Source organism: Bombina bombina, chromosome 11, assembly GCF_027579735.1.
Source record: "Bombina bombina isolate aBomBom1 chromosome 11, aBomBom1.pri, whole genome shotgun sequence".
NCBI lineage: Eukaryota > Metazoa > Chordata > Amphibia > Anura > Bombinatoridae > Bombina > Bombina bombina.
This window is the reverse complement of record NC_069509.1, coordinates 155,602,256-155,625,848: the sequence shown is the minus strand read 5'-3', so window position 1 is coordinate 155,625,848 and position 23,593 is coordinate 155,602,256. Positions and strand designations below refer to the sequence as shown.

Genomic DNA, 23,593 nt, shown 5'->3' with positions numbered 1-23,593 from the left:
ACTGTGCCTTTAAGAAGCACACAAAAACTGTCACAGTTGAAATAACAATGAACCGGATTAGTTATAGAAACCAAATTTTTACAGTAAATGTATTAATTTAGCAAAGGATTGCACCCACTAGCAAATGGATGATTAACCCCTTAATACCAAAAAAACAGATAACAATAAAATATATACGTTTTTATCACAGTCAAAGCACAGTCTCACAGGTCTGCTGTGAGTGATTACCTCCCTCAAAACTAGTTTTGGAGACCCCTGAGCTCTGAAGAGACGTCCTGGATCATGCAGGGAGAACAAGGAAAACTTGTTTTCTACTGTGTAGAAAAGCGCCAAAATAGGCCCCTCCCACTCATAATACAACAGTGGGGAAGCTCAATAAACTGATTTTATTTAAAACAAACGATAGCCAAGTGGAAATTAATGCCCATAAAATTTTTCACCAAGTACCTCAGAGCTAAAACGATTAACAAGCCAGTAAACTTTTAAATATAAATACATGAAGTTATAAAAAAAGCCTGTTGCTAGTTGCTTTTACTGCAGAAAGGCTATAAGTTATATGTGTACAGTATTTTCTTAGTGAAGTGCCATTCCCCAGAAATACTTCAGTGCCAACATACATACATACATAACGGCCTGATACCAGTTGCTACTACTGCATTTAAGGCTGTACTTACATTTTATCGGTATTAGCAGTATTTTCTCAGTCAATTCCATTCCTTAGAAAATAATATACTGCAACATACCTCTTTGCAGGTGAACCCTGTCCGCTGTCCCCTGTTCTGAAGTTACCTCGCTCCTCAGAATGGCCGAGAACAGCAAATGGATCTTAGTTACGTCCGCTAAGATCTCAGGTAGATTCTTCTTCTAATGCTGCCTGAGAAAAAACACACTCCGGTGCCGTTTAAAATAACAAAACTTTTGATTGAAGAAATAAAAAACTAAGTTTTAATAACCACTGTCCTCTCACACATCCTATCTATTAGTTAGGTGCAAGAGAATGACTGGGTATGACGTAGAGGGGAGGAGCTATCTAGCAGCTCTGCTTGGGTGATCCTCTTGCACTTCCTGTTAGGGAGGAGTTATAATCCCATAAGTAATGGATGACCCGTGGACTGACTACACTTAACAGGAGAAATAGTTACTTTAAGATCTGAAATGAAGGGTTAAAAAAAAAAAAAAAAAAAAAAAAAAAAATTGTTGTAGAGGTTCAGGTGAAATATCCCCCCCTCTAGAAAAAAAGGTTCAGAGAGATTCCTCAGGCAGGGAAAAGCTTCAACCATAAATTTGCCTAATTTAGGTTTTATATAACTTTGTATCCTGCCAGCAAGGATTGTAAATAGAGGGCTAAGACAGCAGGGCTTAGGCTGAGACTCTGGCTTTAAAAAAAAAAAAAAAAAAAAAAAAAAAAAAAAAGAGCCAAAATAACCACATATAGAACTAAGCAAAAAAAACAGCGTTTACATTAAACAGATAAAGTTAACATACCTTGTTTCCATAATAAAAAAGGGACCTTGGGCAGTCAGTCTGAGAGGTAGCATCCTCAATATTGCTGTCTGCATGAAGTGCAGAGGATCAGGCAAAAATGCATGCCAAGGCTACCCCATAAATAGGCCATAAAGAACTAACAGCTAACATAGTTGCGGCAGAATAGAGTTTTCCCAGAAATTCAATCTTTGTGAAGCAGCGGAGAAGCGCAGCTAATGCCAAGGCGTATATGTATATATATATATATATACATACATACATACATACACACACACACAGGTCTTATTGAGCAAAAACACTTAATCTGTGACGTTTCGGGGTTGCCCTCGTCTTCAGACAACAATTACAGGTACATACAATTACTCACCCTTTATAGCAAACAAACCCGCTCCCAAGTGCAGTCCCGCCAGTGGCGTACCGGAAGTCAGCAGTCGTGCGCAGAACACTACGTCACCGGTTGCCATAGCAACCAGGACACCTCCCGGCAGAATCCCTGTTATATGTTAAAACTTAAACATTAGAAATTTTAATTTTTAATGTTTAAGTTTTAACCCCTTAATGACCGGACCATTTTTCAATTTTCTTACCCTTAATGACAATGGCTATTTTTACATTTCTGCAGTGTTTGTGTTTAGCTGTAATTTCCCTCTTACTCATTTACTGTACCCACACATATTATATACCGTTTTTCTCGCCATTAAATGGACTTTCTAAGGATACCATTATTTTCATCACATCTTATAATTTCCTATAAAAAAAAATATAAAATATGAGGAAAAAATTGAAAAAAAACACACTTTTTCTAACTTTGACCCCCAAAATCTGTTACACATCTACAATCACCAAAAAACACCTATGCTAAATAGTTTCTAAATTTTGTCCTGAGTTTAGAAATACCCAATGTTTACATGTTCTTTACTTTTTTTGCAAGTTATAGGGCCATAAATACAAGTAGCACTTTGCTATTTCCAAACAACTTTTTTTCAAAATTAGCGCTAGTTACATTGGAACCCTGATATCTGTCAGGAATACCTGAATATCCCTTGACATGTATATATTTTTTTTTAGAAGACAACCCAAAGTATTGATCTAGGCCCATTTTGGTATATTTCATGCCACCATTTCACCGCCAAATGTCAAATAAAAAAAAAAGTTCACTTTTTCACAAATTTTGTCACAAACTTTAGGTTTCCCACTGAAATTATTTACAAACAGCTTCTGCAATTAAGGCACAAATGGTTGTAAATGCTTCTTTGGGATCCCCTTTGTTCAGAAATAGCAGACTTATATGGCTTTGGGGTTGCTTTTTGGTAAGTAGAAGGCCGCTAAATGCTGCTGCGCACCACACGTAAATTATGCCCAGCAGTTAAGGGGTTAAATTAGGTAGCTTGTAGGGAGCTTGCAGGGTTAATTTTAGCTTTAGGGTAGAGATCAGCCTCCCACCTGACACATCCCACCCCCTGATCCCTCCCAAACAGTTCTCTTCCCTCCCCCACCCCACAATTGTCCCCGCCATCTTAAGTACTGGCAGAAAGTCTGCCAGTACTAAATAAAAGGAGTTTTTCTTTTTTTTAATAAAAAAAAAAAAAAAATATGTTTTAGCTGTGATGGACTCCTGCCTTAGCCCCAACCTCCATGATCCCCCCCCCCCCCCAGCTCTCTAACCCTCTCCCCTACCTAATTGCCGCCATCTTGGGTACTGGCAGCTGTCTGCCAGTACCCAATTTGCCCCCCAAAAAAGTGTTTTTTTATTATCTTTTATTACCATTTTAATTTTTTCTGTAGTGTAGCAGCCCCCCACAATACCCCAACCCCCTCCCAGATCCTCATATATTTAATTTTTCCCCCCTCTTCCCACTCATTGGTGTCAGTGTGGGTAGGTAATCGCGCGCGCGCATGCGCGCCCCCGCACGCTCCCGGCACCCGGCGTGCACATTGCACTAACAGGAGCCGGATAGCGATGGGCCGCCCACCCGCCTCCCTGTTGCGCTCCCACCCACCAACGAACCGGCACCATCGCTACCGGTGCAGAGAGGGCCACAGAGTGGCTCTCTCTGCATCGGATGCTTTCTAAAGGGTATTGCAGGATGCCTCAATATCGAGGCATCACTGCAATACCCTGAGAGCTGCTGGAAGCGATTGCGATCGCTTCCAGCACTCTCTTAGACAAGTGACGTACCAGGTACGTCCATTGTCACTAACTGCAAGTTTTTGCAGGACGTACCTGGTACGTCACTTGTCATTAAGGGGTTAACATATAACAGGGATTCTGCCGGGAGGTGTCCTGGTTGCTATGGCAACCGGTGACGTAGTGTTCTGCGCACGACTGCTGACTTCCGGTACGCCACCGGGAGGACTGCACTTGGGAGCGGGTTTGTTTGCTATAAAGGGTGAGTAATTGTATGTACCTGTAATTGTTGTCTGAAGACGGGGGCAACCCCGAAACGTCACGGATTAAAAGTGTTTTTTGCTCAATAAGACCCGGTGAGTGCTTTTCCCTTTGGATGCTTGTATTGTTAATTTTAAGCACCCCGGGCAGGCTGAATAAGGATTATGTTACCGTGAGTGCTTCTACCTCTTGGGATATATATATATATATATATATATATATATATATATATATATATATATATATATATATATATATATATATATATATATATATATATATATATATATATATATATATATATATATATATATATATATATATATATATATATATATAATTTTTTTTTTTTTTTAAATGGGACTGCCAGCTCCCTTAGAGAAGGGGTTGTCACTGGTAGGCATTACTACTAGGGAGGGGCAAGTTATATGTATGTATTTTTGGTAATTTAGCCAGTCATCCCCAAGTCCATACCTACTGCTGGTGTGTTTGGAGCAAGTGGTTCTGCTCTCAAAGAGGCAGACACCAAACCCGCTCTCTACCGCCAAAGGTTGTTCATGAGTTTTGCCGTCTATCCAGCTTCTACAGGCAGACAAGTCATGTATTTACAGAATGTCAACTCAGCAATGTTGGTGAGATTGAGAAGGGAAAGTATCTATTGAAAGCAGAAGCTTGTGAGATTGTGCAGCGAGCGAGCTGACCAAAAACAGACCGGAAGGGGGAGCCGCCATTAGGAAACTATACAATTAAGCTTTTTTTTTTTTTTTTAATTTCTACTTTAAAAAAAAATGCCACCTATAGATACATGCTGTGCATTTATCTTGGTGGATTATGTCATTATGTATAGAAATGAACAGTGTTTAGTGTCCCTTTAAATTGTATCCACTGAAAAGCATCCTGAATCTTCTCCCCAAAACAAATTGTGGCTCAGTCTCAAAAGAAAGAACCCCCACAGGAGTAAACTGTAAGCAGCTGGTAATTTGCATATACGCAGAGAGCACGTGCTTCTATGTAATTATTTTCATTTGATTTATTGCTAAAAGGCATCTAAACAAATACAGATCTCCCAAGGCATCTTGTGTTTTCCCTTTCTACACAGATACTTGTGACTGTTACAAATTAATGTTAAGTTAAGTCTGATAAACAAGTCTGTCATCATTCAGAAGGCTCCACCTGAGCCGTTACTGCACGTCAGGCAGCCTCAATTGTACAGTCAAAAATTGTGACAATTCAGGCGTTTGTAAGCCTGAACTTGGGCAGTATACAAAGTGAGTCATATCTATATATCCGTTTTCCACAGAAAATTTTGCCACCCGGGTAGCATTCTGAAGACGGTGCAAGCAATGTAATACTTTGTATAATTATAACATTTTATGATATCCAAGGCACAAATTACATAATTTAAATTTAATTTGATAAATATGTGCAATAAGCATTGCAAAAAAAAAAAAAAAAAAAAATGTAATATTAGTTTAATTAACTCGTTAAATTTTAGCCGGGTGGTCAGTAAAAATTTGCCTGGTGGTGCACACAATAAAAAAAAAAAAAAAAGTCCTGAGAACAGTGTATGTGTGTATAGACAGACCAACATTAAAATAAATAAATGGCTATAGGCACTTTGAAATGGCTGCCAAGCTCCTCCCACTGACTACATCACAATCTGGGCTGCATATGGCGTCCAATCAGAAAAGGTTCACTAGCTGGATTTAACAGAGTGTTAATGCTATTCAGCAGTATGCCTAGATGGTGATGTCAGTGGGCAGAGCTGCCTAATTTTGGACTTATTGTGAAGGATGACTAACGTGAGTGCAGAGGTGTATTGCACTCGTATAATTAAATAGAACAGGCAATTGCATGCTCAGGAGCTGAAGAGAATGGATGATCCCACTGAGGACACATCTGGTCAGCCAGTCTGCAGCAACAGACGCACAACCCAGCTAATCACTGGCTGTGTTCAACTCAAGAGCTGCAATGCAGATTAAGGAAGGTTTGCAGGGTACCCTACTATCAGCTGTTCTACCACAACAATAACTTTAGTCCCCCTGTATCACACGCACACCTTTCTCATCCCAGAGGCCTTACCAAAAAAAAAAAAAAAAAAAAAAAAACACAACACATGTCAAAGGATATTCAGGGATTCCTGACAGATATCATGTCCCAATGTAACTTGCGCTAATTTCGAAAAAAAAGTGCTACTTGTACTTATTGCTCTATAACTTGTCAAAAAAGCAAAGCACATGTAAACATTGGGTATTTCAAACTCAGGACAAAATTTGGAAACTATTTAGCATGAGTTTTTTGGTGGTTGTAGATGTGTAACAGATTTTGGGGGTCAAAGTTAGAAAAAGTGTTTTTTCCATTTTTTCATCATATTTTATAAAAAAAAATTTTTATAGTAAATTAAGATATGATGAAAATAATGGTATCTTTAGAAAGTCCATTTAATGGCGAGAAAAACTGTATATAATGTGTGGGTACAGTAAATGAGTAAGAGGAAAATTACAGCTAAAGACAAACAGCAAAAAATGTAAAAATAGCCTTGGTCCCAAACGGACAGAAAATGAAATGGAAAAATGCTGTGGTCATTAAGGGGTTAACGGGCCGCCACTCTGTTGGTAAATACAGAATGCCAGCAGATGGCGCTATAGAGTTTTGGTCTGTTAAATGGACAGTCAAGTGCAAAATAAACTTTCATGATTCAGATAGGGCATGTAATTTTAAACAATTTACTTTTATCACCAAATTTGCTTTGTTCTCTTGGTATTCTTAGTTGAAAGCTAGACCTAGGCTCATATGCCAATTTCTTTGACCTTGAAGGCTGCCTCTAATCTGAATGCATTTTGACAGTTTGACCACTAGAGGGTGTTAGTTCATGTGTGTCACATAGATAACATTGAGCTCACAAATGTGAAGTTACCTAGGAGTCAGCACTGATTGGCTAAAATGCAAGTCTGTCAAAAGAACTGAAATAAGGAGGAAATTTGCAGAAGCATAGATACAAGGTAATTACAGAGGTAAAAAGTCTATTATAACTATTGGTTATACAAAACTGGGGAATGGGTAATACAGGGATTACCTATCTTTTTAAACAACAAAAATTCTGGGGTGGACTGTCCCTTTAACGGTACAATTATTTTCACAAGCATAAATTCCCTTTCGGGTGCTTGATTCTCTTTCCCCGTATTGTTCTTGCTGCAGTTACGCGTGTCACACTTAGCGGTGCGCTGCACCAATCCTCAGGCATCCACCCTAAGTGAACCTTGGGCAATGTCTTGACACACGCGGCTATTGTTTTAGAGGTGGAAATGTCACATCATTGGTAAAGAGCGCTGTGCCACACTGCCATGGGCGCCGAGTTTAGCGATCTACTGCGGCACAGATAGGGCGAGTTTAGCACTTTTTTTTAGTAAGCGATGAATTAAACTACACTTTATTTTTAGTGATGGTAAATCCTAGAATTTTTTAAATGTCTGGATTTACCATTACTTTAATGAAGTCCCCTCACTACTGTGCATTTAAACCTTGTGAAGGCTTAAAAATGACAGTTTGCAAAGGTTGCATGTAGAAAAGCATTCATACCCCTCTCTGGGGCTACTGGAAAATACACACAAGCCTTTTAGAGAGCTGCACGTGAAAACTACTGCCTATATGTTTAACCGCATCGCAGGGGTTAAAGGAACATTATAGTGCACTACTGAAAGGGTTAAACATAAAAGTCTGGTTCTGGAGCCAGAGAGAACAGCTGATCCCAAGCACAAAATAGGTGTTAAGTTGAGCCAATCGGATACAGCAGTCACAATATTCTGCCAACCACCGGCTTTGTTCAGCTCTGGACCTTGCAGTTACCAAAAAGAACTGGTGTTAACCCTTTTGCACTAGTTATTAACTACAGGGTTTAATATCCCAAGGCTCCTAAAGCAACTTCTAGCCTTTTGCCTTATTCTACAAAGAATTTCTATCCCCCCGCGCCAAGCTAAATAAATAGTTTAACTGACTCCCAGGTTTATTAAAATCAGTCAACCCCTTGTTTAGCATTACCTATTAACAGGTTGGAGTTTATATCCGTGTAACTTGGCCTTTCAGCTGGGTTTTCATAAGAAAAGATAAATAAATCTTTGCCTTTTTCCTTTATGCAAAAATCACAAGTATCTAAAGTACACTTCAATCAAATCTGCTTAGCCTAAATATAGCCACTTTCGGAAGGAAATGCAAAAACAAAGCCTAATTTGCATATCTAAACAAGTAATTTACAATACAGTCAAATGTGCGTGTTCAACAAATGGCAAAATCTGTCATGCTCATGTGACTATTAGTTATTGGAAAAATGAGGACCAGGATATTATAAACAAACTTAAAGGGAAACTGAACCCAAATTTTTCTTTCGTGATTCAGAGAGAGCATGCACATTTAAGCAACTTTCTAATTTACTCCTATTATCAATTTTCTTCGTTCTCTTGCTTGCTTTATTTAAAAAAAGGCATCCAAGCTATTTTTTGGTTCAGAACAATGGAAAGCACGTGTTTATTGGCGGGTGAATTTATCCACCAATCAGCAAGAACACTGTTCACCAAAAATGGGCCGGCATCTAAACTTACATTCTTGCATTTCAAATAAAGCTACCAAGAGAATGAAGAAAATTTGATGAGAGTAAATTAGAAAGACACACATACATAATGAAGGAAGGCACTCACTGGTCTTTTCATCAAAAACTTTATTTAGCGTGACGTTTCTGGGACACACTCCCCTTCCTCAAACAAATATAAACCAAAAGTGACTGAACATATAAAGCCAAACAAGCCCCTCCCAGTGAAAATTGCGCCAAAACTAGTTGCTATAGTGATCCTCAACAACATTGTAATCATGTGACCAGCATCAATCATGCAAGTGGTAACAACTACTCATCTTCCAGATAGTATATATCAACCGCATTTAAAAAAAACACATGTGAAAAACATTTGAAAAAACACATGTGAAAAGACATATTTGAAAAAAAATGAGATCTGCTGCAATTCGACACATAGAGGTAATTAGTTAACAATACGCTATGTTAAGTCCAGTATCCCCTCGGTCTGTGTATGGGCCACAGACTGTACCATTAGCAGCATCGTCCTATCCTGCTATGAGTGCTAACTATGAATGGTCTTGTAACTCTGCTTATATTATGTGATAAAGATGCTTTGAGACTAGTTTTTCAAATTAGTATCTATATTTATGTTGTCCAGGGGGCTGTCAGTGTGAATATACACTTACTGTGCACAATATTTTAAAGTCACTATTACATAGATTTAACACATGTGTTAGGGGACACAGGTATTTATTACACAGATATTTTGAGAGTAGGAGAACTTGTGCTCTATTTACACTCTCCTTACACCAGTATGATATATTTATTACTATACCTGACATGTCTTTCACTTTATATGTTTTTTCAATATGCTTTTTTCAAATATGTCTTTTCACATGTGTTTTTTTAAATGTTTTTCACATGTGTTTTTTTAAATGCGGTTGATATATACTATCTGGAAGATGAGTAGTTGTTACCACTTGCATGATTGATGCTGGTCACATGATTACAATGTTGTTGAGGATCACTATAGCAACTAGTTTTGGCACAATTTTCACTGGGAGGGGCTTGTTTGGCTTTATGTCACTTTTGGTTTATATTTGTCAGAGGAAGGGGAGTGTGTCCCCGAAACGTCACGCTAAATAAAGTTTTTGATGAAAAGACCAGTGAGTGCCTACCTTCATCGTGTATATTTACCTGCTGGCACCAGGATTTTGAGAGTGAGATGATCATAGATAGATAGATATACACACACCCATCTCTAAGACACAATTATCTGCCTGTTTCTAAGCCACAGGAGGCCGTCTCTTATCTCAGTGCATTTTATTAGCTTTTCACAGCTAGATATTGCTAGTTAATGTGTGCCATATAGATAACATTGCGCTCACTCCCGTGGAGTTATTTATAAGTCTGCACTAATTGGCTTAAAATGCTTGTCTGTCAAAAGAACTGAAATAAGGGGGCAGTCTGCAGAGGCTTAGCTACAAGGTATTAAGGAGGTAAAAAGTATTAAAAAGGGACATGAAATCCATTTTTTTTCCTTTCAGGATTTAGATAACATACAATCGTAAAATTTTTCTAATTTACTTCATTCTCTAGGTATACTTTCTCGAAGGAGCAGCAACACATTACTGGGATCTAGCTGAACACATCAGTAAGCCAATCACAAGAGGCATATATGCGCAGACACCAATCAGCAGCTAGCTCCCAGCTCCTGAGCCTTTCTAAATATGCTTTTCAACAAGAATAAAGCAATTTGGAAAGTTGTTTTAAAATGTATGCTCTATCTAAATCACAAAAGAAAAATGTTGTGTTTCATGTCCCTTTAATATAACCGTGTTGACTCGGCATAACTGAGGAATAGGTAATTAAAAAAAAAAAAAATAATAGATAATCGCTTTTTAACAAACATTTTCAATTAGACTGCCCCTTTAAAAGGTTATTTACTATTTAAAATCTACAAAACTAAAATGTTCCTTTACATCCCTTAATACAGAGCTTGGCAAACCTTGGGAGCCAAAAAGCTAATACACCTAGAATTTTAGCCCAGGTTTGGAATGTACATTCATACGGAAGGGACAATAAACCCCTCTGGTTACTTTGTGGTTTGTCTCACGCTCCCTACAGAGGTTAAAAAAAAAAAAAAAAAAAAAAAAAAAAAAGAAGGAGGGGGGCGGAGTTAACCGCTGATCTGAGAGGACGTGTGCGAGAGGAGCTCCAGCCTAAAAGGTGTTTTGCAACCCATTAAAGTGCCTAAATATTAGCACTAACTTCAATTTGTGGCTAAATTTTGATTACCCGTCGCATTGCAAAGCTGATGGGAACCCCTTTGACTCTTATTAGTAATTTTGGAGTCAAGAAGCCTGTCTAGGTGTAACTGCAGCATTGTCGGAGCAGGGGAGACACCAAGAGGATTGGGAGTGATTCTGTTCTCCGGAAGGTCGGGGCTCCGCTCCGGAGAACTTACTGGCTGCCTGCACGAAAGAGTCCTCCTAAACTGCTCTGTAGGGACACTGGGAGACGTGAGCTGCAGATACAGGCCTAAGACTGACACCGGCCGAGCCGAGGCACAGCATCTAGTAGCCCAGCATTCCGCGGACCTTCCTTGAGGACTCAGGCCCTCTCCAACTGTCAGCTGCCTGATCTCCTTTACTACTTGACACCGCCCTGCTACCAGCGCGGCGGGTCTCACTTACCAAGGAGGGATCATTAACCATCTGCCCTTTACAAATTGGCGAGTCTACACCCTCCACATCATCCATTTTTCAACTAGAGACTGGGAGGCCTTCCAGTGTATCATTCTAATGCCTAGCCTATGAGAGGTGCCTATTAGAGGTATGTAAACTGCCTATACCCTATCGAGCACATCATAAACGCTGGACTTCTGTAACAAGTGACTTAATCCCGCCGTCAGTATAGACTGACTTGGTGCACTAGACCGTCTTATTGTTGGGTCAATTGTTGCTGCTGTGTCAGCTTATATGTCTTTGGACTTCTGGTCCAAAGTGGAGTGCTGCGCTGCTTTACTGTTTATCTAACGATTCTTACTTTTTACAGGTCTTCCTTGCTATAATAACCCTAGCTGTAAACTAGATAAGTATTTTTTTAGTGTTACCCCCTCAAGACTCTCCCTTTACGGTCTAGCTAGTCTAGTCTGGGCACTTCCACTTCCTTCAGGTCGTATCCCCTTTCCCCGAGTTGAGAGGGGTCTTCATAGTCCTTTCTACACTTATAGGCCCTAGAGGGGACCGCTATCTCAAAAGAAGGTCAGATATGGGGGATAGCACCTAACATGTGACAGCTATAAATTAATATAACACTCAGCCCCGCCCTGTAGGACTTGCTCACCTGCACGGCTGTTACAGTTCTGTTTCATATACATAATGTAGTTCCTACTATGGTACTTTGTTCAGCCCCGCTCTAACCATATAACAGGTTGTATTTAAGCTGTATATACCTATGTGCTCTTAACGCTATTTTCCTCCCAAGTAGGTGAACATTTAGGTGCTCTGATGTTGAATTGCTTCTCAGGTTCCTATGTTCTATAGATTAAGCATGTAATAACGTAGACCGTAATTGTGATATTTTTCCCAGCTTCGTTCTGCAGGTTTTTGCGGAAAGTGTTGCCTCTGAAAATACAGGTGCATTTAGCTTATATATCATTTACTCTGGGCTGTGTATACTCTGAAGGTATACAATTTAACCTCTTTCCTCCCCTCTGGTCCTTGGACTTTGGTATGAAAATGCCTCACACAGCTAGAAAGATCCTCAAGTCCACTCCCAAATAAAAAAAACAGTCCTGGATCATTTCTCACAGGCGCCCAGGGAACCGGCTATGGAACCTAGTAGAGAGATGAATGAGCCTGACTCAGGACGAAGATTCTCTATCTAGCTCCCATTCAGTGGCTACCTCACAGCACCTCAAGAAGCTCCTAGCTACTCATACCCGTTCCATTACCCAGGAGATACAACGTAGCTCGGCTGAGCTCAAGAAGGAAATCTCAGAGATTGGTGAAAGGGTGGATGCTTTGGAGCGTAAGCAGGATGACTTTGCTGTGGATCAATCTAATGTTCTGGCCTACTCCGAGAGCCTTGCCGAACAGATCTCAGTTAGAATTCAAGCTAGCGGACGTTGAAGACAGAGCTAGGCGCAACAACATTAGATTCTGAGAATCTGTTGCTTCATCTGATCTACAAGCTCTTTTCTGGGAACTTATTAGCGCCCCTGAGGGGTTAACAAGTACTATGGAGCAGGCTCATAGATTGGTAGCACAGGATAAACCGAGGGACGTTATTTATGCTTCCAGTTTCCTGTATAAGGATCGGTTGATGCAGGCAGCCTTTCAAAAGCCAACCCTGAGTGATAAATTCAAAAGACATCCAATTCCTTCCAGATTTATCAGCACATACTCTCCAACAAAGGCGACAGTTCCAAGTGGTCACCTCCACCTTACGCAAAGGCAATATTAGATACAGATGGGGCTAGCCTACGAGACTTTTCATTACCAAAGACAACCAGACAGTTGTGGCCTCGTCGGTGTCTCAGGGATTCTCTCTTCTCACGTCATAGCGTTTGCACCATGAACCCCCAACAGCACAAGCTCCGGAATGGACTACAAGGGAGCAGAGATCGAAACTACCTAAGTTGCAGCAATCCCGAGATTTCAGGGCAACCTGGTACAGCCACTTGAGTATATTTTGTTTTCAATAGGGCTCCTCCGAGCTCGGATTCCACTCCTTCTCTAAAGTTGCACTAAGTTATTTAGTTTAGTTAAATGTTTTGATGGATTCCCCCCAAGGGATCTAGAAGGGTACCAATATATTTTCTGTTACGGTTTATATTTGCTGTTATTACATGTTCAGCTATGTTTAGTTTGCACCTAAGATTTATTGTTCTCTGAAGAAAACTTTCACATGTTAGAGCGGGGCTGATATTTCAGCCCTACCATCTCCACGTTGCTTTCAAGCACTAAGTTTCCCCCCCCCCACACACTAGAAAACCCACTCCAGGGTTCCTCTAAGGTGGACTATTTTCACCACACTTCAGGTACTTCTCAGTGCCTCTTTCCTTCCTTCTTCCCCCTTTCCCCTTCACCTCTCCTCCCTAATTCTCTTTCCAAAGTGACGTATGCTACTAGTACTGTTGGTCTTCTCGTAGTCACCCATGCCCCGACCCACACTTGGGCTTCTTACCCATAACACTAGGGGTCTCAACTCCCCTCACAAACGCAGCCTCCTACTGCGCTCTCTCAAACACCATAACCCTGACATTGTTTTCCTGCAGGAAACGCATTGGCTAATAGACAAACCTATCAGACTCTTCTCCAAGTCGTACACCCATATAGAATATGCCCCCTTCTGTAAAAAAAGCCAGAGGTACAGCTATCTTGCTTCATAAGCGTGTCGCTTTTGAGCCCATACTGACTATTAGAGACCCACAGGCTAGATATGCGATACTGATCTGCAGACTGAACCACGTGCTTTACATGTCGGCCTCTGTATACCTCCCTAATGCACACCAGCCCAAGTGCCTGAAACGTACTCTCCACACAATAGACCAAGTTAAACAAGGCAGAGTCATTCTGGCAAGTGACTTCAACATGGTTTGAGACCCTAAAATTGATAAAAAAAAAAAAAAAAAAAAAAAAAAAAAAAAAAGAAGAAAATCTAGTGACACAAATAAGACACACCCAGCCTCCGAACTTTTAGCTAAGAAGTTCCGTAACCTAATGTCCTGTTCAGGATATTACGATATTGGAGAGCTATCCATCCCACAGATAAGGACGCACTATTCACACCCACACAGACAGTACACTAGGATTGATTACATCTTCTCCACAGCAGACTCGCTAGACCTCATTACACAAACTAACATCTCACTCTGTGCTTGGTCGGACCACGATCACGTCTTAGCTGACATACATTCATTTAAATTCCTTTCTCTAACCCCTTTGGAGAATGGCCCCACAACTTATTGAGTGATATCCCGTTTAGAGAATTATTACGCTCTGAGATTAAACACTTCATACACACAAACGACAACACCCAGGTCAAAGATGATACCTTAAGGGGCGCCGCAAAAGCTACAATACGTGGCCTCATAATCAGTCAGCAGGCGAGCAATAGAAAAAAAGCTGGTCTGACCCTTTCACAGGCCCATATCAGCTGAGGAATCTTGAATCTCAAACAGAGAAGCCCCTTCAACCACTCTTTCGAAGCAGATTGTTACCATTAAAAAAAAAAAAAAAAAATCACATATCCCAAATTGAACTTAAAAAGGACCCAACCAACCTAACCAAACTGAAAGTTATTCTATTACAAAAGTAATAAGGCAGATACCCTTCTGGCCAACAAACTCAGATGTAGAGTGTGCACCTCGCGTATACATAGCATTAAGACTCCTCTTCTTAAAATCCTTCTCATATCGGCAATGAGTTTGCCAGTATTACTCAAATCTGTACATTACACAACTCTGAAAAATCCTAGCCCGTCGTCCCCAGAGGTATTGCGGAAATCTAAATTCCCTGAATTTCCCTACGCTTTCAACGGACCAATGTGACCACCTAAAATCTCCCTTTACCTTAACAGAAATTCGGCAGGTTATCAAAGACAGCAAAACCCTTTAAATCCCCTGGCCCTGATGGATTCCGGCCCATTATTACAAAACGTTTCCCTCCCCAAGAACTCACCCCCTACTTCTCAAATTTGAAAACCTTATCCGAAATGAGGGCACTATGAAAAGGATTCCTCGAGACCCATATTATAACAATTCTTAAACCCAATAAGGACCCCTCTCAATGTTCCAGCATACCGTCCAATATCACTTATTAACACTGATGTGAAGTTTTATTCCAAATTGCTGGCCAACCGAATTTCTTCCCTCTTACCTACATATTATTAATCCTGATCAGGTAGCTTTGTTCCTGGGGCGAGAGGGTCGGATAACACTCGTCATCTTAAATATTCTTAGCCTGTCTTCTAGTCTCCGCAAGCTTTGTCGTTTATCTCTCTCGATGCCGAAAAGGCCTTTGATCGGGTACGCTGGCGGTTTTATGGGAGGTCCTTGAGGCCTTCGGTTTTCCTGGTGAGCTTATCAGAGCTATTAGGGCTCTTTATTCTTCCCCTTCTGCTTTGGTTAGAGAGCTGGGCTTTCAGTCGCCCCATTTGATATAACAAATGGCACCAGACAGGGCTTTCCCCCTGTCGCCTTATTGTTCGCTATGGCTATTGAGCCACTAGCAGCCCAGTATTAGAGCCGATCCCTCATTAAAGGTGTCACTCTTCATGGGACGGTCCATAAAATAGCCTTATTCGCGACGACGTGACCTTATTCTCGTCAGATCTAAAGCAAAACTATGCCAAGATTACTACTATAGTGGATTCCTTCAATGCCCACTCATATTATAAAGCTAAATTTAACAAAAACTGAGATATATACACAGGACATCCACAGCTCGGCGCTTAGCCCCCCCTTGAAGTCCAAGTATCCCTTCAATTGGACGGAGATCCTCAGTCCTACATTTAGGAGTTAAATTATCGGGAAAACTTGCCAGAGTCCATTAAAGATCATTATTTACACCCTACTGGCCGTACTCCGCTCCCTCAATAAAACTGGGACTTGTCCATGTCTCATGGCTAGGCAGGAGGATAGCTGCGCTTAAATGTCATTGTTGCCTAACTTACATATCTATTTCGCTGTCTTCCCTATTAGATTTCCAAAACACATCTTACTGCAGTTCCAAGGTGAATTCACTAAACACATTTGGCGCAGTAAGCCACCTAGGGTGCCCACATGCTTCTCCAATTACCTAGGATTGGGGGTGGTATAGGCCCACCCTCTGTTCTTAGATACTATGAGGGATCTATGCTTACTCATATCGCTCAGTGGGGGTGTTAAGCATCTTCAAGTAAATGGAGGTCCCTTGAGCAGGCTTCCTTGCCCTTTAATTTAAATATTAGAGATCTGATCTGGACCCCCCTACATTGCTGTAGGGAATTAGGCATTACCAACCCCATCATTTGTGAATGTTTAAAGCTTTGGGGACAGCCTTCGTCACTTTTCGCACATAGCCCCGCACCCTTCCCCTATTGCCTCGTGGCTGGACTCCTCATGGTTTGCAAGACACTCACCCTAACAAATGGGCCCACTTAGGGATCGCTCGGTTTCAGACCTTTGGATTCCAACCCAAAGGCGGGCTTTAAGCCCCTTTCTCAGATTGGGGAGGATTGTGTGCTACCTCGGTATTTTTCATTCGAATACTGTAGAATCAAAAGCTTCTTACTAAGCTGGGGCTTCAGCCCTACCTCAGCTCGCCCTTTGACCGCCTGGGAATCCGTGGTGGACTCTTGGAAATAGACTTTGTGCCCCCTATCATTTCACTATACCCTTTTGGGTTCATCCTCTATTCCAGACACTCCGGCCCATCTTCTGAAATGGGAGGCCCTTTTGGGGCTGTCCATTTCAATGGAGACGCGCCTTTGAACTTACCCGTAAATATTCATTGCACTACCCTGTTTGAAACATATTACAAATTATTAGTACATTGGTACTACGTCCCTTCCAGACTTTCTAAAATGTTTCCCAAATGCATCGCCCGATTGCTGGAGAAATTGTGGCCAGAAGGGAGAGTGTCATGCATATTTGGTGGGACTGCCCTAAGTTCCGTCCCCTATGGAACACGTGTTTTCGTGTTCTCTCCAAGCTGGGTATCGTCCTCCACAAATCACCTTCAGAAGCTCTTCAACACTTAGGTCTACACCTCCTCCCAAACACCACTCTATTTAAGCATATATATATTTTTATGACTACTAAGCACTCCATTGCATGCGCTTGGGAAGAGCGAATGCCCTCCCTAAGTGGTCTAAAATCTGCTCCTCCATGGCCTACTTGTATACTATGGAGAAGGATATCTACTACAAATTAGGCACCTCTGACCTCTTTGAATTAATTTGGGCAGACTGGCAGCTTCTTTTCGATACGACCTGGAAACCGAATCCCATGACTACTAACCAATTAATTCCCCTAACTCTACCCATTCGCTTCCTGACTGAATAATGCTTCTCCCTCCCCCCCCCCTTTTTTTCACTCTTGTCTTCTTTCCCCCCTCATTTTCACTACCCATCAATTCTCCTTACTTTAAGTGTATTTGGTGAGGTTATGTCCCTCCTCTGTGACATGTTTCTTAGTTCCTCATATTGGGTACTCACACCACCTCTGTTTTTTATTTTGGAATATGTATGTTCTAGGTGGTTTCTGTTCTTGCTGGACATTCTTGACTTTTGACTCATTAATTGTCGATGTAATTGTCCTTTATTGTTTTTTTTTTTTCTCTTATCATATATGTATTGTATTATGTGAATTCTTTCAATAAAGCTTTTGGGGGGAAAAAAAAAAAAAAAATGGCAAAATCTGTAACAAGTTTTCAACATGCTGCAAATTGCCTAAAAAAGCTATTTGATTTATATGTCAGGAAATAATTCTGCCATCTAGTGCAAATGGATAACTGTTACAAACTGCTGCCATATAGTGCCCAGACATGTGCTCTTTCTTAAAAAGGGACATTATACACTAGATTTTTCTTGGCATAAATGTTTTTGTAAAGGATCCATTTATATAGCCTATACAGGTTGTTTTTTTTTAATGTATAGTTCTACTTATTTTTAAAGCAACATTGTTAGGAGTCTAAAAATCAGAGCAAAGTCCCAAAGTTTTAGGAGAATACCGATGTATACCTACTCCAGCTTGATTCTGTTTGTGTAAAGAGTCTTCATATGCAGAGGAAGGGGGGGGGGGGGGAGAATGTTAAAGGGACATTATACACTCATTTTTTCTTTGCATAAATGTTTTGTAGATGATTTATATAGCCCATAAAGTTTTTTAAAAAAAATAAATGTATAGTTTTGCTTATTTTTAAACAACATTGCTCTGATTTTCAGACTCCTAACCAAGCCCCAAAGTTTTATGTGAATACCGTCAGCTACCTTCTCCAGCTTGCTCCTGTTTGTGTAAAGGGTCTTTTCATATGTAAAAGAAGGGGGGGGGGGGAGTGCCTTATTTGCCACTTGCAGTGGGCTTTCCAACTACCTTTTCAACAGAGCCAAACTGACAGCTTCTAAGTAAGTTTTTAAACAGTTTTATACTGGATTTTTATATCAGTATCTGTGCATCTTATTCTTTATAGTAGTGTCTATTACATGCAGTTATATGAAAATGAGTGTATACTGCCCCTTTAATTCCCACTTGCAGTGGGTTTTCCAGCTGCCTTTTAAACAGAGCTAAACTGGGAGCTTCTAAATAAGTTTTTAACCGGTTTTATACTGGATTTTTAGATTGGTATCTGTGCATATTCTTTATAGTAGTATCTATTAGATGCAGTTATATGAAAATTGGTGCATACTGTCCCTTTAAGTCCCTGATTTTAACAAAAGAAAGAAATGAGTAAATTGGAAGGTTTAAACTTGAATGGTCTATCTGAACCATTAAAGACATTTGGGTTTCATGTCCCTTTAAGCTATCCTAAACACAACTTAAATGCATAATGTAACAAATTGATTTAATGATAATTTGTAACAAACATTGAAAAAACTTTTTTTTTAGCAAATTCCATAAGCTTAAAAATTGTATGCTCGTTTAAAAAAAGGACATGAAACCCAAATTTTCTCTCACGATTTAGGTAGCACATACAATTTTAAACAACTTTCCATTTTACTTTTATTATCAAATTTGCTTCATTGTCTTGGTATCATTTGTTGAAGGAGCAGCAATGCACTACTGGTTTCTAACTGAACACATGGGTCAGCCAATGACAGTGAATGAATGAATGAATGTAAAAAAACAAACCGGATACTCAGGGACAAAAATATGATATATGGTTATATTACGATCCCCAAGGCAGAACAAGCTGTGATCTGAGAGGCCATTGAAGAAAATGCAGCATGTTTGCTGAAAGAACAGGAAACGTGCAGGAACTCAGGCTCAGTGCTCTTCAAACAGTACTTTGCTCTGGCTGCACTGTGTGTTTTCCAAGTGCACATCCAGAGTCAAGCTCTGTTTGAAGATAGTCAAAGCAAAGCAGCAATGCATCGATTGACTGGTCCTAGGGATTTTTAAAACCCTAGCCTTTCCCGGTCTACAAAGCTGTGACTCCTGAATGTGTGACATTCTAGTGAGCTACTTTTTACCTTATATCAATGTAAGATGTTAGTCCAAGACCAGATGAATCAAATTTGTTAAGACATTTTAAAAATGAAACTAGCCTTTCCCGGTCTACAAAGCTGTGACTCCTGGAATGTGTGACATTCTAGTGAGCTACTTTTTACCTTATATCAATGTAAGATGTTAGTCCAAGACCAGATGAATCAAATTTGTTAAGACATTTTAAAAATGAAACTCTTCTCTATGCAGCTAATTTGCAATGCAATTTTCAGCTTCTGCAATATATCCAAAAAAAAAAAAAATTGCTTTATGAGCTGGTGCTTTAGTGTAACTGCTTAAAAAGTGCCATTTCAAAATGACCTGCAGAAAAAAAGTTCACAAAAAAAAAAAAAAAAAGTTCTGTCTCTGGGATTAAGATTTTATTTTTTGCTCAATGTGGAACCTTTGTCAAATAGAGGGGGGGGGGGACATACAACAAAATAGTATTTAAATCTCAACAAATAATGTTCAGAACCACATGACGCCTATGAAAGGCAAGGCTCTGAGAAAATACATGACATCAGGAACAGACTAATCACATGAATCCTATTTCCTGGCAACACAAGCCACCATACATGTAAACAGCTATGACAGGAACTGTAGGACAAATATAACCCGTGTGCACAGAAATCACAAAAGGACATCTTAATGCACTACTGATTTGCTGTTGGTATATAAGATGTACTTTCTTTGAACACAAAAGAATAAGTCATTAAATGGTTAATGACACTTATAGGAAGATATATGAAGGTATGATTGGCATACACCTATAAGTCATGAATTAGAAAAAAAAAAAATAAGCTTGCTACAGGCCGAGATATAAGTGAGCTATACATATCCAATAATCCTGACCTCCACAACACCTCTAACAGTATTACAGCAGGGTCCATAAAGACAAACATATTACATAGCAATAGTTAAATACACATATCAGTGATCAAGGTGTGCATTTTAAACATCACTTATCCCATGGGAAACAATATGGAGACAGCTACTGAAAGATCATGGTTATAAGAAACTAGAGGCTTATTCACATTGCTTATCCAGGGAAGGAGATAGGTTGTATAGTTAATTGGCAGTGTAGCATCTAAAAAGATACAACAGTGCCTTCAAATGCAGCAATGCCAGTACAGTGGCAAAAAAAAAACAAAAAAAAAAAAACACAAAAGTGAAAGCTGCGTGACCCAGATGTTTCCTGACAGGTGTTTAGGTGAAAGTCTATTGCCATGTCTAGTACAGCCAGTGACATTTGCAGTTGGATATATCATGAAATGGCAAATTCAATAATAATAATAGATTATAGAACAATTAGCTGCTCACTATATTCCAGACCTAAGACGCAGGTCATCACTTTACTCAAACTTCTTTAACTGCCACTTAAAGTTTGATAGACCCTGCCTTAAGACTTTGTATAATCCAAAAAGTCTGGAGCTAGAAATAAAATTTGAAGTACCCTAGCAACTTGGATTTGTAAGCCCTGCTTTAACCCCTCACCTTTTACCACCAACAGAAAAATTTGTTGTGCTGTTCTCTAGTTTAAATGACCAGCAGCATAACCAGCCATGTTTAAGTTGACCCATAACATGATTTTCTACCCCCTAGCCTACACTTTTTTGTGAAGAGGGGGACTGGCTGTTACAAATTTGTCAAACCCTAGCATAATGCATCTATAAACACATATAGCAGCATTCCATAGGATTAATATTCATATGAGATCATCTAGTTTAAATACACAGGATTGTCTCTCCCTGCTGACTCATCCACTTAAGCCAACAATGGCCCAAAAATGTACACAAGCCGTTTCAATCCTCTCAACAAATCTGGTTTAACCATGAATAATAGGATACAATCTTTTTCATCCTATTAGATCTAAAAAAAAAAAAAATTTGACTAAAAGAAACAGTTACACTTATTTTACAAAACCCATTTGAAACAATCTTTATTTATTGATTTTTAACTGATACAGAAGGCACACATCCATTGCCAGCTTACAAAAAAAAAATAAAAAAAATCCTCAACTACTCAAGGGAGAAAAGAATATATATATATATATATATATATATATATATATATATATATATATAATATATATATATATATATATATATATATATATATACATATATATATACACACACACACACACACACATCACTGACAAAACACCTTAGAAGCACTATCGTCTCCAGAGCACTGGCAACTGACTTTCTTGCTTTGGAACACCCATATAACATAAATGAAAGTTACAAAAATTAATATCGTTACCCAAGGAAATATTAGGCTATTTAACATTATCACAACAATAAATAAAGCTACCTAAATAGCCATTGATTCTTTGTTTAAAACCTCATACATCCGTGACACCATGGTTGAGAACAACTGGTGTATAATCAACATTTGTAGGATGTCACTATTCTGTAGTGTGATCAGAGGGGTAAAAAATACAGTTTCCAAAAGCAGCTATAAGTGTATGCACAATAAAAAAATAAAAAAATATCCAAAAGTTAAAGGGACACTGAATCCAATTTTTTTATTTTGTGATTCAGATAGAGCATGTAATTTTAAGCAACTTTCTAATTTACTCCTATTATCAAATTTTCTTCATTCTCTTGGTATCTTTATTTGAAATGCAAGAATGAAAGTTTAGATGCCGGGCCATTTTTAGTGAATAACCTGGGTTATTCTTGCTGATAGGTGGATAAATTCATCCTCCAATAAAAAAGTGCTCTCCAGAGTTCTGAAACAAAAAAGCTTAGATGCCTTCTTTTTCAAATAAAGATAGCAAGTGAACGAAGAAAAATCAATAGGAGTAAATTAGAAAGTTGCATGCTCTATCTGAATCACAAAAGAAAAAAAATTGGTTCAGTGTTCCTTTAAACTAACAAAACGTATGGCCCCCATAACATGTATAATCACATTCAGAAAAAAACCCCACCAAAACCTAATCTTTATTTTGTATTTTTTTGCTTCAATTTTAATCTAGAAATTAAGATTGTTGCCAGGAACACTGGAAAGCTTTATGCAGAATTCTAAAACCCTAAACCCAACAAAATGCTACAGTGATGATTTATTGATCAGTGCATCATTTGTATCACAAAATAGGAGATAAGATACACATACGTATTGCTTTCTCAAGGGGTATGTCAGTGGAGTGCAAAACAAAGCAAATCCTAAAATTACGTTCTAGCTGAACTTTAAGTTTACTACATATTGAGACAATCTGTAAAGCAGTGTTTAAATACGGAAATATACAAATGTACTGTAACGTTACTTTGCTTATAGATATAAATAAAAGGTTTGTAGAACAGTATGACAGGCACAAACATGACGGGTATATCGCCGGGCCCTAGGAGGAAGAGCAATATTCTCGTATTTACCTTATCTGAGTCCAAGTCCGGGTCTGCCTGACACAGCCGGTACAAGAAGGACTTGGGGTCTCTGCACAGAGTTTGTCGCGTAGTCAGGAAACATGTTCCACCAACATTGAGTCGAACCCACTTGGATATCCCCGCAATGCTTCCCCTTTCCCCTGGGAGCCGCGCATCTCTTACAACACAGAGGCCACAGAACCATTCAACTCGTAACTATTTTCCGCCATGTCTGCCAACAACCGTCCACTCAAAACCCCGGAAGTGTCCGTGCTTTAAAAGTGTCCCCACCTTTGGGCTGGGTGATTTTTTTTTTATTCAAATTTGACCTCCAGAATGAACAGGAAGTAAATTATTATGGGCGACGCACCAGCCGGAAACAGGTGGTAGCGGCTAGATTCCATCCCTCTAAAGGACCCTGACATCACAGCACAGCAGTCACGTGGCTGTGCAGTGATCACATGATACAGTGAGTTGAGGAAGCAGAAGACCCAAACCAATAGTACAGTCCGACACTTCTATTTTACTTCTGCAGCTGTGTGCTTGGTGCTGTGTGCTTTTTCTGCAACTGTGTGCTTGGTGCTGTGTTACCT

General features: G+C 39.6%; 1 protein-coding gene across 1 annotated transcript in view; it reads right to left on the bottom strand.

The window, feature by feature from the left end:
* Positions 1-23,230, bottom strand: part of KCTD5 (potassium channel tetramerization domain containing 5) — a 105,791-nt gene extending 82,561 nt beyond the window's left edge. The window contains 2 exon segments of the mRNA XM_053695096.1: positions 23,010-23,182; positions 23,185-23,230. Coding sequence (XP_053551071.1) covers positions 23,010-23,182; positions 23,185-23,230 — 219 coding nt within the window.
* Between the last annotated feature and the right edge of the window lie 363 nt (positions 23,231-23,593).